Source organism: Sceloporus undulatus, chromosome 1 (genome assembly GCF_019175285.1).
Source record: "Sceloporus undulatus isolate JIND9_A2432 ecotype Alabama chromosome 1, SceUnd_v1.1, whole genome shotgun sequence".
Taxonomy (NCBI): Eukaryota; Metazoa; Chordata; class Lepidosauria; order Squamata; family Phrynosomatidae; genus Sceloporus; species Sceloporus undulatus.
In genome coordinates this window covers 166610318-166627521 of record NC_056522.1, presented here as the reverse complement: position 1 = coordinate 166627521, position 17204 = coordinate 166610318, and the positions used below count along the sequence as shown (strand labels likewise).

General features: G+C 40.1%; 1 protein-coding gene across 1 annotated transcript in view; it reads left to right on the top strand.

Annotated features, from left to right (window-relative positions):
- Positions 1-4652: 4652 nt before the first annotated feature.
- Positions 4653-17204, top strand: part of USP40 (ubiquitin specific peptidase 40) — a 64675-nt gene continuing 52123 nt past the window's right edge. Inside the window, 3 exon segments of the mRNA XM_042480190.1 lie at positions 4653-4747; positions 8580-8795; positions 10106-10173. Coding sequence (XP_042336124.1) covers positions 8600-8795; positions 10106-10173 — 264 coding nt within the window. The 5' untranslated portion in view covers positions 4653-4747; positions 8580-8599.

Here is a 17204-nt window from a genome sequence, read left to right as displayed (position 1 = left end):
AGTGTGACAAAACATTCTGCACTGAATGCACTTCGCGCGAATGCAGATTGGCCAATTTGAATCATGCCAATGCGGAAGGACTCCCAGGTATGATGGTATTGTGCGAAATAACGTGAATTCGAACCGCCCAGTGCAGAAGACCCCCAGTTCCACACTCGTCTGATAAGGGCCAAAGAGAGAGACTCTCCTTCAAACGCTGAAATCCAAAGCCATTCAGGGAATAACATGGTATCACCAGCATCTTGGATTCAGACCAGAACTGTATTGGCAACCAATGCCGTTCCTTTAAAACCAATGTTACTCAGTTTTTGAATAGTGGTCATGTCAGCAGTCTAGCTGTTGCATTTTCCATTAGCTGCAGTTTTCAAGTTGCCTTTGGGATTATTCAAATGTTTTTGTTAGCACAACTATGCAAATAATCTCAGGCATTCCAGTTTTGTTGTTCACAATTATTATTTTTTGTCAAAACCACATCTCTGCAAGTTCTGTTGCTCACACGTATCAACACTGCAAATAACTATGGAGTCAATCATGTGGATATATTTGAAACACATTCAAGGCATGAAGAGTTTTATTCCAGTATATCCCTGGTCTATTCACATTGGTTATGCACACAGCCAACAATGCATATCTTTTAGGAAAACTAACAATAAAAATCCCGAGATCAATTATCTGTGGGTTTTGGGGTAGGCCCCGCCCAAAGCTTTAGCAGATTCATTCAAAATGCATGGGAACAACAGACATTAATCCCATGTTCATCCCTTTTTTTTTTTTCATGGTCTGAAATGAAATGAAATGAGATTTATTATGGCCAATGACCCACAAAAAGTCAATACAATACATGGTCTGAATAATCCCATTTGTCGATAATATATTGACAACCGAGTTTCTCTTTATTTGTGCTTTATGGCTCACAAGGGACGTGTGACAGCTAATCTGTGCCAAAGAAAAATAAGATTTATCGTATTGTATGTATTTTCAATTGGGCAGCTATGGGTCTTTGTAGTCTTTCTTAGTGATGGGGATAAAGTTTCCACATACAGTAGCATGTGATTGTGATTTGTATACATAGTGTGCTTTGATACAACATACCTTTAGAAGCCTATGCAACCTAACCGAAAATCCTTGGACTTTAAGAACAGTTATACAGAAAAAAAATATATTATATTCAACATGAACTCTAACGAAACTTTCTTTTGAGTGAGGAAAAAAATTGCATCAAGACATCAGAACAATTTTAACAATGTCAGGGGGTATTTTCTGCCATCACAGCACTGAGGACAGTTTCATATGATTTGTTAAGAAAGAGGTTTATATTCTGGAACACATTGCTATGCCTTATTAATTCCAAAGCTAGTTGGTACATCAAATGGAGAAAGTTGTGTCGAACAGCTGGGATTCTAAACAGGTAAGACAGTGGTGATTTTGGTGCAGTGTTTCAGTAGAGACTTATTAACTATTTGAGCCCCTCTTCTTTGTTTTCACCTCCACTTTGTTTTCTCATTCCACTTTGGCAGGTTTTGGGGCCAAAATTATGGATTTTGATATGACCCGTGGATAAGTCGAGGGTAAAACCTAGGAGCGTGTAACAAAATATCTAAAGGATGAAGCAAAGGAAAGCAATGCTAAAGAATTTATCAATTACTTGGATGACAGAGTAGGGGGCATACTTATCAAATTTGCAGATGACACCAAATTAGGAGGAATAGCTAATGCTCCAGAGGAAAGGATCAAAATTCAAAACGACCTGAGTAGTCTAGAAAGCTGGGCCAAAGCTAACAAAATGAAATTCAACAAAGAAATGCAAGGTATTGCACTTAGGGCGGAAAAATGAAATGCACAGATATAGGATGGGGGACACCTGGCTAAACAAGACTACGTGTGAAAGGGATCTGAGAGTCCAAGTAGACCACAAGTTGAACATGAGTCAACAGTGTGATGCAGCAGCTAAAAAGGCCATTGCAATTTTAGGCTGCATCAATAAAAGTATAGTGTCTAGATCAAGAGAAGTAATAGTGCCACTGTATTCTGCTTTGGTCAGGCACCACCTGGAATACTGTGTCCAGTTCTGGGAATCACAGTTCAAAAAGGATGTGGAGAAACTGGAGAAAGGAGGGTGACTAAAATGGTCAAGGGCTGGGAACCATGTCCTATATGAGGAACGACTTAGGGAGCTGGGGATGTTTAGCCTGGAAAAGAGAAGGTTAAGAGGTGATATGATAGCCCTATTTAAATATTTGAAGGGATGTCATATTGAGGAGGGAACAAGCCTGTTTTCTGCTGCTCCAGAGAACAGGACCCGGAACAATGGATGCAAGCTGCAGGAAAAGAGATTCTACCTCAACATTAGGAGGAACCTCCTGAAAGTAAGGGCTGTTCGACAGTGGAACACATTTCCTTGGAGTGTAGTGGAGTCTCCTCCTCTGGAGGTCTTTAAGCAGAAGCTGGATGACCATCTATTGGGGATGCTTTGACTGAGAGTTCCTGCATGGCAGGGGGTTGGACTGGATGGCCCTTATGGTCTCTTCCAACTCTACAATTCTATGAGTCTATGAATTTACAAAATCCCAGCAGACCTAACTTGTGTGTTTGTGCTCACAGTAAAGGCTGGATGGATGAGACTGAAGTGTTTATCACACAGAGGTTTTTGCAGCTTTTCGCAGCTCAGATCCGACGTGACTGCGGGTCCAACGATGCAAATTCATGCGATAACGTGATGTGTTATTACATGCAATTCCTTTCTATGGGGGCTCCTTCCATGGTGCTTCCGCAGTGAATCCAAAGTGACTCCTCATTTTGATGAATTCGGAAAAAAGTGAATTCACAGAATTCGCTTCTAAGCTCACTTTGATTTCACTCTGAATTGTTCTGGTGTGGAATGCAACTTTGCTTCTGCTCTGGTACACCACCGCAACCTCCCCGGGTTGCAAATTTCCCATGACACGGCGCTGCAATTTCCTCCCATTTCCTTTTGGTGGCCCTTTCACTTTCAGGGCAACTCATTTTTTGGGGACTATATACATGTGTGTATGTGCATGAATGTGAATATACAGATATGTATATCTATCTATCTGTCTGTCTGTCTATGTGTGTGTTGAAATTGCTGAAATGGAAGGGAAAATAAAAAATGGGGATGAAGAAGACACAGAAATATTCATGAGGCAAATATTCATGCAATCACGCAATTACGCGAAACAGGGAACAAGAACTTGCACCCCTTTTCACCCCGGAAACTAAAGGTCACGATGCGTTCAGACCCCCACTAAGCATGCGCAAGGGTGCCGATTCGAATCGTTGAATCTCCATGGTATGCACCGGTATGGTAATACAATTTGCGCTCGCTCCGCTTTTCGTGAATCCGCAATGGAAGGGCAACCAGGTGTGATAAAACATTCACATTACAACATGAATTTGCATAGCTGAAAGAGGAGACACCCTGGATCGAGCTGCAAAAACCTCCGTGTGATGAACCTTGGAGTAGGAGTAAATCAGTGCTTCCAGGAGAGATTATGCTCTTGCCTTTCACCAGGGGATAGTCCTCTCTTTTATAGGAGTTAAAGTACAGAACTAACATTGATCGTGTGGATAAGTCGATCCAGGTTTGGGGGGGGGGGTCAATATTTTATAACTAAAATTTCTAGACTTTTGCATGAGTATATACAGTAATTATAGTTTCTTTCAATGTGTTTTTAGATCCTGCATGTAAATCTTTGTTCTTTAAGGGAACAGCAGTGACCTTTGGCTGATGCTGTAAAATGTTTCAGTTCCTATATTCAACCCGAGTTCTAGAAGGAGGCAGGAGATGATAAAACTATCAAATGAACCATTTATTAAGCAAATGCAACTCTGTTAGGAAAACAACTCTTGGAAGAAAAGGAGAAATAGTGAAGGGAGGACTCAAAAATACAGACATGTTAGTCTGGGAAAGTGGGGTCCAAAACACACTGCAGAAATAATCCAGTTTGAGACCGCTTTAACTGTCCTGGTTTAGTGCTAGGGAATCCTGAGGACTGTAGTTTTAATTGTGGCACCAGAGTTCTTTCTGGCAGAGAAGGCTCAATGTCTCACAAAACTACAGTTCCCAGGATTCCCTAGCATTGAGCCAGGGCAGTTAAAGTGGTTTCAAACTGGATTATTTCTGTAGTGTGTTTTGTTGTGCAAAAGGATCTCAGAGCACCTTTGAGACTAAGGTCCAAAAATACACAGCAGAATAAACGATCCAGTTTGAGAATGCTTTAACTGCCCTGGCTCAATGCTAGGGAATCCTGGGAACTGTAGTTTTGTGAAGCATTTAGCCTTCTCTGTCAGAGAGAGTTCAGGTGCCATAATGAACTACAGTTCCCAGGACTCCCTAGCACTGAGCCAGGGGGCAGTTAAAGCGATCTCAAACTGGATCATTCCTGCAGTGTGTTTTGGACCTAATGTCTGAAAGGTACTCTGAAACCCTTTTGCGCACTAATTTCTCAGACTAACATTCATTATGGTTAATTCATTATGATAGTGTTATTATATCCGCCTCCTTCAAGAACAGGAGGACGGTTGAGGAGCAGCAGTACAGCCTCGTGAGGGGAGGACTACAGAGACCAGAAGCCTTTGCGGCCCGCCATTTTCTTTCTGAGAGGCGACGCAGCTCGAGGAGGAAAGACTACATTTCCCAGCATCCTCTTCGGTTCAAAGGGCCTCCAGAGAGAGGAAGCCAAGCGGCCTAGTTCTGGAGGAGTTGGGTATCTGAAGCCTCTTGGCCGCGGTGGGTCTACCAAAGAGGGGCGGCGGAGGGGAGAGGGAAAAGTGTGGTTGTGGTTGTTGTGGTTGTGTGCCTTCCAATGATTTACCTAGTTGAGTCCAAAGATATAGATAGCCCTGTTAGTCTGTTGAATGAGTACATGGAGAGAGAGAGATCTTGCAGCCCCTTTGAGACTCACTGGAAGAAAGAAGTTGGCAGCAGGAGCTTTCCTAGGCTTCAGTCCACGTCCTCAGATGCATATTATTATTATTATTATTATTATTATTATTATTATTAGACTTCAGTCTACTTCCTCAGATGCATATTATTATTATTATTATTATTAGACTTCAATCTACTTCCTCAGATGCATATTATTATTATTATTATTAGACCAATCTACTTCCTCAGACGCATATTATTATTATTAGACCAGTCTACTTCCTCAGATGCTTATTATTATTATTATTATTATTATACCAATCTACTTCCTCAGATGCATATTATTATTATTATTATTATTATTATTATTTGACTTCAGTCTACTTCCTCAGATGCATTTGGAGCCAGTGTATTTGAGGAAGTAGACTTTAGCCTAGGAAACCTCATGCTGCCAACTTCTTTCTTTCAGTCAGCCTCAGAGGGGCTGCAAGATCTCTCTACATACTTTTACCTGGTTGAAACAACAACCTGCTGAGGTCCCCCCTTCTACATTAAAGGTGTTGTTGCAATGGGACGTGATGACTTCCTTTTCTAGGACATGACCTACCTTTCAGCCTTCTGTCCAGGAGGAACCCCAAAATGCCCCCCTCCATATTTGGGACAGGCCTGAGAAGCATGAATGTACCTGTATATGAGCATGGGTTTTCTAGGTTTTTGTTTGGTCATGTCCTACATTTTTCTGGAACGTCTTCTGTTTTGTGGTCCCTTGTCCTCATTTGCGGTGAGGACATCTGGTCACCCTGTGTTGTTGTTGTTGTTGTTGTTGTTGTTGTTATTATAAACAGCCTCTCTAGTCAACCACTGCCCATGATCTCCTTAACTGAGTCTAGCCATCTTTCCACTTTCCTCTACCTTTCCTAGCATTATTATATTTTCCAACGAGTTGTGCCTTCTCATGATGTGGCCAAAGTACAACCTCACTCTTGTCACCTTGGCATATTATTATTATTATTATTATTGTTTATTTATATAGTGCTGTAACTTTACACAGCACTTTACATAGTCATCAACCAAGATACAGATAAAACCTGCCTACAGCGTACACTCTAAAATCAAAAGCAGCAAAAATTATAAAATAACAGCTTATAATAATACAATATGTAAAAAATACATAGCAAATAACAGTAAGAATCAAGTAACATGGTAAATCACACTAACAATAAAAAAGCGAAGAGGAGAGAGCTCAGACCAATGCAATTCTAGGCAGCATCAATAAAAGTATAGTGTCTAGCTCAAGAGAAGTAATAGTGCCACTCTATTCTGCCTTGGTCAGGCCCCACCTGGAATATTGTGTCCAGTTCTGGACAGCACAGTTCAAAAAGGATGTTGAGAAACTGGAGTGTGTCCAAAGGAGGGTGACCAAAATGGTGAAGGGTCTGGAAACCATGCCCTATGAGGAACGACTCAGGGAGCTGGGGATGTTTAGCCTGGAGAAAAGAAGGTTAAGGGGTGATATGATAGCCCTGTTTAAATATCTGAAGGAGTGTCACATTGAGGAGGGAGCAAACTTGTTTTCTTCTGCTCCAGAGAACAGGACCCGGAGCAATGGATGCAAGCTACAGGAAAAGAGATTCCACCTCAACATTAGGAGGAACTTCCTGACAGTAAGGGCTGTTTGACAGAGGAACACATTCCATTGGAGAGTGGCGGAGTCTCCTTCCTTGGAGATCTTCAAACAGAGGCTAGATGACCATCTGTCAGGAATGCTTTGACTGTGATTTCCTGCATGGCAGGGGGTTGGACTGGATGGCCCTTGTGGTCCCTTCTATCTCTCTGATTCTATGATTCTGTGTTCAAGGACCCATTTGTTTGTCTTCTTGGCCATCTATGGTATCCTCAGCAATCTTTTCCAATAGCATATCTGTGAACTCTTTTCAGTTTTCTTACTGGCATCCCAATATCCTGTACTTTAATGGTGGCTTGGAAGAAGGAATTTTAAAAGGTATTACTTGTTAGTTCGTTGTGTTACCTGGTTTCAGCAGCAACACCTGCTGAAATCTTTTCCTCTGTGTATGTGTCTTCGAGTTACCTGTCAACTTAATGGCTATTCTATGGATTTCAGAGGGTTTTTTTTAGGTGAGGAATACTCAAGAGGTGATTTTGCTAGTTCCTTCCTCTGAAATATTAACCACAGTCTCCCATCCAGCTGCTAATTAGGGCTGACAGTGCATAGCTTCCAAGATCAGACAGGATCTGGTGCCTTTAGGGTCTTTAGGCCCTTTTTTACACAGCCACCAAAGTTATAGGGGCCCTTTGCAGTTTTCAGTCTGGCAGCCCTACTACTGCACTCCTGAGCTCACTGTTACCTAGGATGCAAAGGCTGTCCCTCTGTGGCTATGTGACTGACCATTTTGCAGGAATTCCTGTGATGGAGCCTTTACTCCACGGAAGACACCCCCTTTGCAAGGACAGGGTAAAATGGTCCTCGTTTATTTTCTGGAGTACAGCCCACAGACAGGGACATAGCCAAGGGGGGGGGGGGGGTTCTTGGGGTCTGCCCCCCCTTCAGTTAGATAAAATGAATGGTGTGTGCCACCACGCCGCCGCACCCAAGCCCTATTATAATGGTGGCACTTAATCTGGAACCCCCCTTCCCAAAATCCTGGCTACGTCCCTGCCACAGACTCCCATGCCCTAGTAAGCATGAGTGTCTGAAATGATACAGCTCTAGATATATTGATCTTTAGTTAGAACTGAGGCAGTCAGAAACAGAAAGTGGTTTCACTGTATCACAATAATTAGTGTTTTAGATTCTTTCAGGCTACATCTGCACTGCAGAAACTACAGTTTGACACCACTTAACTGCCATTAGAATTCTGGGATTTGTAGTTTTATGAGATATTTAACCTTCTCTGTCAGAGGACTTTATCACACGGGAAAATCGGGGGGTTTAAAGATTCAGTGTCCTGGGGAAATCGTACATTTTACGATGGCATAGGCATATACCAAGGCTAGATGACCAAGGGATGCTGTGGCTTAGTGGTTAAGATGCCAATTCTGACGACTGGAAGGTTGGCAGTTCAAGACACGAGTGCTGCGTGATGGGGTGAGCTCCTGTCACTAGCACCAACTTCAGCCAGTCTAGCAATTCGAAAGCATGCAAATGCAAATAGATAAATAGGAAAGTAGCAGCATTTGGTCTAGTCATGCTGGCCGCATGACCATCCGAGTTGTCTTCAGACAACGCTGACTCTTCGGCTTAGAAACGGAGATGAGCACCATCCCCAACAGTCGGTTACAACTAGACACTCATGTCAAGGAACTACCTTTACCTTTATAGGCATAACCTATTTGATGAAAAGACAAAATGCTGCAGTATTGAGAGTATGTATTTTCTCTGGAAGAAGATTAACCATCCATTATGAAGCCAAGCCCTCCCTCCAGTCCATCTGCCTTGGTCCAGGCCTTGGAGGTAGAGAGGAACTGCTGGACCTCATCCTCTTCCCCTCCACCCCTCCCTTCTCCTTTTGTGTCATGTCTTTTTAGATTGTAAGCCCGAGGGCAGGGAACCATCTAACTAAAAAGATTGTATGTACAGCGCTGTGTAAATTTATAGCGCTTCATAAATAAAGATTAATAATAGTAATAATAATAATAGTATATATTTTAAATATATATATATTTTCTTTTAAAGGGCCGTGTTGCAAATTCACAATGTTTGGGGATTTATTTGATGAAGATTTCTCAGTTCTGTCGCACAATCAGTGTGGGAAGACTAAGCTGAAACTCAAAGATGCTGACCGACCATTTCCTAGAGAAAACACCAATTTAAGTGGAATAAAAAATCAGGGTGGAACATGCTACCTTAATTCACTACTTCAAACCCTGCTCTTCACGCCAGAATTTAGAGGTATAGTATTCATGTTAATTCTAATACATACGTATTTAAATGCCAGATCAATAACTCAAAGAACAGAAGGAGTCTTGTAGTATAATAAAGTTTAACAATTATATAACCTGAAAATGTACTCTTAGATAAAACTTGATACATTCGCACAACACGAGAAACCATAGATCAGTGGTTCCCAACCTTTCTAATGCCGCGACCCTTTAATACAGTTCCTCATATTGTGGCGACCCCCAACCATACAATTATTTTCATTGCTACATGCAAATATGTGTTTTCTGATGGTCTTAGGTGACCCCTGTGAAAGGGTTGTTCAACCCCCAAAGGGGTCCTGACCCACAGGTTGGGAACCACTGCCATAGATTGTCTTGTGAATATGGGCAGTTCCTGTCTCTGGTTTGCTTTCCTCCCAGATCAACAGAGAATGAATCCAGGATTTGTTTGTTTTTTAGCTTCTTCCTCTGGTTTGTTAGGTGAGAAAAAACTTCCTGCTAGATATTGAGGAACAAAGCTCAACGGATTAAGTGCTCCAGCAGCAAGTAGGACCAATCAAGTAGCACACTCCGGCACACTGTTCATTCATGACGGTCCAGGGTTCATGTGGATCTGTCACTTCTTATAGCATGTTAATGTACTTTGTGTGATGGAATAGAAGTCTATGGGCATGTGTATACAAAAGCTTACATCATTTTATTCAGATTCGATTACAAGCTCCTGCTCCTTAATACACAGTTGATTGACCTTGGGCAACATCAACACCCTCACCTCACCTCAGTTGTACACCTTAACATTATGTTAAATTATATTGAAATATCATGTTTTTTATCAACTATTCCTTTTATTTTCTTTCAAATCTTTTAAAAGAAACATTGGCCCCAAACAGACAGGCCAAAATAAAGCTGCTTCGGATCACTTTGGAGTTATGCTGTTTAAATGATGCATATGTCCTAAGAGGCCAGAAGCCACACCAAAGCCATGCTCCAGTCCTAAGGAGCGTGGCTTTGGCGCAGCTTCCAGACACTTAGGATGCATGCATCATTTAAACAGCATACCTCCAAAGTGATCTGAAGCAGCTTTATTTTGGCCTGTCTGTATGGGCCCATTCTTACCCTATTGAACTATAATAGTTAAAACATGTTTTTTTATTGCATATTCTATGTTTGCATTTTTATTACATTGTTGCTTTGATTACTGAAACATAACAGTTGGAATAATATCTGGGTGCACTCTTGTTCTGATAGATAAATTAGTAGGAAGTGCTAAACACAGAAACGCTCTTGGAAAATCATTGTTACTTCTCTTTATCTTTCCAGAAGCACTGTTTTCCATAGGCCCTGAAGAACTTGGCTCTCTGGAGGACACCCATAAACCTGAATCAAAGGTGTTGAGTTGTACTTGAAATATTATCAGATTCAACTAGTACACAGAGAATTAAAATGTTATTATCATGGAATGCATTTTACTTTATCTGCTTACCTGAACAACAGAACAGAGATCTTTCATTATAAATACTTCTGCAATGCTTTCAGTATATAGTGCGGCCGTATTATACGCGGACGCACTATACGTGGCTTTCAGCATGTGGGGCGCAAGGGGCAGCACATCCTATTTAGTTGAATGGGGCGTGTGCCTGAGGCGCATATGCGCCGCCGTGCTGCCATGTCACCGCCCCATGCACGAACCCCATTACTTTCAATGAGGCTCAAGCATACATGTTTTTTTTAACCTGGGGGGTCCGGAACAGATCCCCTGCGTAAAAAAGGGCGCACTGTAGTTCATAGAACCACCTATTGAGCATTTGAAGGATTTATAGTGGTGTAATCTTTCTGTTTTGAACCATTCGTTTTATTTTCCACATGATACACTTTGAGAAGAGAGCTAGAGATGTAGTTACTTTGTATAAACTCGTTAAAATCTGGACCACTAATGTCTGCCGTAAAGTTTCTTCTAACTTATGGAAACCCTAACTGGAACCTTTCACAGGATTTTCTTGACAAGATTTAGTTAAAGGCAGTTTTGCTTGTGCCTTCATGTTCTTCTGAGGCTGAGAGAGTATGACTTGCCCCAGTTTGTTTCTGTCACTGAATCAAGATCCAGACCCTAGTTTCTCAGCATCTTTGCCCAGTACAGAAACTACTGGACCATGCTGGCTCTAGATAGTTAATAGTAATGTTTATAAATAACAAAATGCACAGTAAAAAAAGATGATGGACTGTGCCTAAACTTATATTGTAACAGACAAGAGAGGGGGTTCAATACGTGAATTGAAGTACTTATTAACAGACCAAAAAGTGAGGGCATAGAAATCTTGTTTAGAAACAGTAGTCAATGGTGATGTTTGAAAATTTAGAGGTAGACAGGGACTAGGAGGAACTTACTGCAGCCTCTAAAATCTAGGCTTGAAAGAGAAAATGTGTTACAAGGTGCCAGCGTGTGGTCTGGCAGCTGTCTGAAGCTTACCTGTGTGCTCTTGGTGGTTTGCAGCAGATAGAAAGGGTATGACAGTGACAAATCACATGGAGACCTTTGTGTGTAGTAACTGCTGTGTGGAGGGATTTCAATGGACCATAGGTGGTACTATTTTTTTGTGTGGAAGCTGTTTTTGGATGAGACTTTTTCTTTCTTTTTAAAAAATATATAATCTAAATCCCTAAGAATAAACAGGAATAAGACAAAAAGAGGAGGGGAGGAATATCACATTGACTAAAATAATGCAACAAACATACAGAATCTGTTTGTTATAAATGGCCAATTTTTAATGATGAGAATTTTTCACTTGATAGTAGACATTAACAAAGAAAGTTCACTAAATGTGTGATCTGATCAAAATCAAACAACTGACTTCAGTCTAATGGGAAGAGATGAGCCATCATTATACATTCCCATTAAAAAAATGGAATTTTAAAGTATCTACTTTTGTTTGGATTATGCACTACATTTCTGGGGTTTGTTGATTAGTTTCTGCTTACTTAAATGTTGTTTCATGTTGAAAGGAGTATTTTAAAGTATGCTGTCATTTTTGTTTAGGTTGAATAATCCCCTACAGCGCAAAGATTGTTTGCCCACGTTTGCTCTTAGATCAGCATGCTGCATCCACAACAGACCTCACTGACAGCTTGGATGGAATAGTAATGAGGTACAATATAGCAATGCTCACAGGATTTCTTGTGTTACATAAATGTATATCTTCTTCTCAACATTTCATTCAAAATTTATTTTAAAGCAATAAAGTTGTTTGCTTTTCTTTCTCAGGAAAGACAACATGATGTGGCAGGAGTTAATCGGATTCTGTTCAGTGCTTTAGAAACCTCCCTGTGAACTTCTGGCCATAATCTTATAAACCACGGTACCATGGGACAGTTGTTAATCAGATTGTCTGCAAAGAGTGCAAGAATGTCAGTGAGAGGCAGGTAAATCCTTAGCAAATGAAACAGTTGATTTCCCTCGGACTATCAAGTAAGGTGTACCTGTAAAAATATACCATGTGGCCGTTACAGACAGCCAAAATAAAGCTCTTCAGTCACAGTGAGGTATGGTTCATGATGCATGTGTCCTAAGAGTCCAGAAGTTGCACCAACCCGCTCAGCCCTAAGGACTGGATGCAGCTTTGGTGGCTCGGATTCTAGGACCATGCATCATTGAACCCATACCCACTGACTCGAGCAGCTTATTTGGCTTCTGACAGGCTATGTCTCTTTAAGTTTGATTACCCAAATATTGCTCTAAAACATTATCAGATGTTAATCAAAGTCTCTTCAAATAGTTGCTCTGTCACATGAGTCACTTCATGATCTAGCATGAATAGATTTTGATCATTTGAAATGTACCAGAGGTTTCCATTTGCAACAAGTGAGTCACATTTCCACCTTTTGATTGTCCCTTTTCTGAGCTGAGCACAAGCTAGCTTGTGCATTAAGCAATCAGTATTAATTTTTAAAAATGCACACAAACTTCTCTCATAGGTTCAGAAAATAACATTTGTTATTCCCCCCCCCCATATTTTTTATTTTCTCACAATCATCACACTTATATACTATAAAACAATAAAATGCAATAACTATACAACATACATTTCCACTCCCCCCTATCTCTTCCCACACTTACTATCTCTGGTTTAACTCTTAAGAGCTACAACATCTACATTAAAGTTAGTATAGATATTTGAAAATGATCCTTGTCTTAAGTCCAATAACAGTCACATTTGTCTAAATATTTCAACAATTATACAATTTCATTTGACGTCTAGTTTAGGCCACATGGCGGAAATAAATGTTAATAATTTTTAAGTGTTTTTTGTCAGCATATTCCCTAGCATTTATTGCAGAATGACAAGAATAGCATGCTGTAATGTACTGCTATATTTAATTAACATATTATAAATTAATATGTAAATATTTCAGAATTTTTAAAATATTGAGAGGAGAGATATATTAGTTTTCCATAATTTGCTCTCCAGTCTGACATATGACTTTATTGCTAAACTATAGACACTGACACAAACACTGTATATATTCATGCATAAGTCAAATTTTAGTCAAAAAATTGACTCCAAAACCTGAGTCGATTTATCCATGGTCAATGTAAGTACTGAACCTTAACCTCATTTAAAAGGACCATGCCCTGGTGAAGCAAGAGCATATCTGTCTTGGATGCATTGACCACGCCCCCCCCCCCCAATTCTCTTATCCATCCTCTTTTAGGATGAACCAAACATTTGTGCCTGCTGGAATTTTGTAAATTTGTTTGACATTGTTTCCTGCTTAATCCTTTAGATCCTTTGTTAAATGCCCCTAAGTTTTACCCCGACTTATCATGGGTCATATCAAAATCCATTTTTGGCCTCAAAACCTACCCTTGATTTATACATGAGGTTGACTTATAGTCGGGTATATATGGTAATTTTAATGAGAATACTGAATGAACTGCATATGGAGTTATCTTTACAAAAAGCATGTAAACAGAAAATCTTCCATTAGCTTTACTTTCCCATTTCAACCAAATGAGGAGACAGTGGATTGACAACTTGGAACATGCCAGAGGATCATGTCAGCTACAAATGGTGGTTTGTATCCGATTTGTTCCAAAGCTGTGCCATGTTCCTAGTATGGTTGCCCTTAAAAGAGTGTATTTTTGTAATGTTTGCATATCTTGATGTGAATCTTCGATTGATATTTAAAAAGAGAACCTCCATCTCACTCCTTCATTGCTACTTTATAGGAGGATTCTTGATTTAACAGTTGCTGTGAAGGATGTGTCTGGTTTAGAGGAAGCCTTATGGAACATGTATGTGGAAGAAGAACATTTTGAGAGAGACAACCTATATCGATGTGGAGCATGCAATAAACGGGTTGAAGCAACAAAGGTAATATTACAAGTACCATGTTCCAAATTAACTTTAGTGAATCATCTTAAATACAGGTCTCATCTTTGTTTTGTACAGAATCATTTAACTATGAATCTGTCTTGTATTATGCAATACTATTGCACAAGGAGAAACTAATCATTGCTATTATGGAGAAATAACCACTGCTCTAATCAGCTATAACCTCAAAAGTGAATGGTAGGAGATTTTGTTTGGTTTTGTGGAAATTGATTATTATATTTACTTTACATTGAGCCTCGGTATCCACTGGGGGTTGGTTCCAGGACACCCTGTAGATACAAAACCCATGGATGCTCAAGCCCCATTATATCCATTGTACTCCTTATATAAAATGACAAAATCAAGCTTGCTTTTTGGAATTGTTTTGGAATATTTTCAAGCTTAGGTGGTTGGATCCTGGATACAGAATCATAAGAGAGCTGATTATATCTATATCCCATCTTCTCCAAGATGGTTTACAAGTTAAAACAAATACCACATAGTAAAATAATGAAAGAGATGTACATGGTACCCCGGTACATTAATCGTCCGCGCGCCGTTCGTAACCCGAAAGATTCCACCCAAACCGCCTGGAAAGCCGCGGCTTTTAATTTCATGCCAAAAGCCTGAAACCCCAAAAATTTCATCCGAAAAATCTTTCGTTACCACATTTTTTCCAAGCAACTTTCGTACCCAAGAATTTCGTAACGCGATCATTCGTCCCGGTACCACTGACATATAAGAGTGATGGGCTTTCACCACTAACCCCTTTCCCCATTTCTGTATGGACTTTCATATTCTGAAGGTGGGGTTTTTCTCCTCTTTCTCCTAAGAGGGGAAAAACCCCACCTCTCAGAATCATAGATCACAGCAGTGTTTTTCATCCAGATGTTTGGACTTCAGCTCTAAGAATCTGTGCTGGTGGAGTTCTGGGAGTTGAAGTACAAAGAGCTGGAGGATGAAAGGATGAGAATCCCTAATCAAGAGGGTTGTACAGTTAGATGTTAAAATTAACAGATGGTCCATCCAGTTCTGTTTCAAAACCTCTGACAAAGGAGGTCCAAGTAGTGCTGCTCTTGCTTCATTGAAGGTATTTAATCCTCAGAAGGGCAGCACAGTCAGTTGCTTTCCTTGTTTTTCTTGTTTTTATAAACTGAGGGCAAGTACTGGTGCTTGTTTTTTTATTATTATATCAGTTTATGCTCCAGATCCTTCTTTCCCTAACATTTTCTGCTGCTTCTGGTTCTGTGCCCTAGGAACTTTTTCCCATTGCACATAGGTTTAGCTTATTTGTGAACATACACTTCTGGAGATGTGGAATCATTAAAGAGCGTGTAGATAATATAAGTGAACTGGATCACCTACAAATTGTGTTTAAGGATTAAATACAGGCTCTTTGGCCTATTTTCAGTTCTTACAAAGCTTACCTGCTTCCAGGAATAAGAATTAAATTAATTTGTTACTCACATCTAAAGGAGAATTGTAGAAACAGTTGAATTTATATTGTCAAATGGTCTCCTTTAGTGGTATTAGCAGCTGGATTTAGCTTGGTTTGATTATGCATTTTGTACAGGATATTTTAATTCTCTTGCTAAGTGCTTTTAATGATTAGAAACAATTCTGTTAGTTTTCATATGTTACCCCTTTCACTTTTACCTGGTAAAATGTATGGTAGACTGACTCTGTTCTGATACTTTTGCTTTGTGTGTCTCTCTCTTTCTTCTGAAACATCCCTATGTTTGTTAGACTAGAATTGCTAGAATTACCCTTGAATTACCCTTAATTGTATGCTGACTTTTCATAAATGGTATGAAGGTCATGGTACCCTACTAAAAGTAGGAGAATACATACAGATATAAATATAAAACTGCAGTAAAATTCATAATAAAAAGCAGAAAAACAAATATGTTACTGTATCTTTAAAAGGTGAACACCTTCTAAAAAGCATTCTCATCATTTGCAGTCCGCTAAACACGCAAGTTGCCTCCATTCCTCACGATCTCCCTCTTGAGATTTAACTTTGATTTTGAGAAGTGTGAACGATACAAAGAGACAAGCTGCTATACTTCCCGGTTCAGATAACCTCAAGCCTTTTTGTGAGCAGGTTGAACTTTCTTTCTCTTTGATGTCTAAATTTTCCTGTTTGGTTTGTACAGCTATTGGGAAATTGCAGTGATTGAATCATTAATGCATGTTTGCATTCTTTCTTCTCCATAATTGCACAATTTATCCTCATTAGGCTATGCCCTGGGCTGATTGTGTGGCATGTATCTTGTTTTTTAGTGCAAAGGTTAAAAAGAAAGATGTCCCTTAGAACTGTTGGTCAAAATTTCAGAGCTCAGGTGGTGGGCTGACATGTTTTAACCATTTCAGGACTTTTCCTCCAGGCTGGGAGTAAGTGCATATATGAAAAATCAGTGGCGATTTTCGTTCAGCTGTCATAAACCAGATTGGTGTGGAGTTTGTTCTATGGCTGCAGCCAAACTGAACAGTTTAGATCTTCTAAGGCTGAGCCTTATCATGCTTGTCACAAGCACAGTTGAGGAGCAGGAGCTGATACAGCTCAGATGCCACATAGCTTCAGGCTGGAGCACGGCAGTGGTTTAAGACTTTGGGCAGGGGTTAAGGATGTTTGCCAAATAGTCAAATGAAGGAATAGTTGTTCACAACAAAGGGAACCGTAGATATACATTGATGCAGCACCTTTAGTGGATTGCTACATGAGGCTGGAGTTTTGAAGGAAGAGGCAAGATTCAGGACCCACCATGAATGGCCCCATTCGTGAATGTTGCATCTGACGCAAAAGAGTGGGACTTGAATTACAAAGTTTACACTTGGAAATACAAAAGCAGCTCTATAAATTCAGTCCCAGCAGCAGAGACTACAACAGGTGCTCTACAACCTAACTCAGTGAATATTGCAATGGCAGGAGGCATTGTCTTTCCTGAAATCCTTCCCTCAGTTTTCAGTCATAGCACAGAGAGTGCAGGATGAGCCCTAAGTTGTGATATTGTGATAGATAACTTGTTTTTGTGATTAGGGAACCTCAA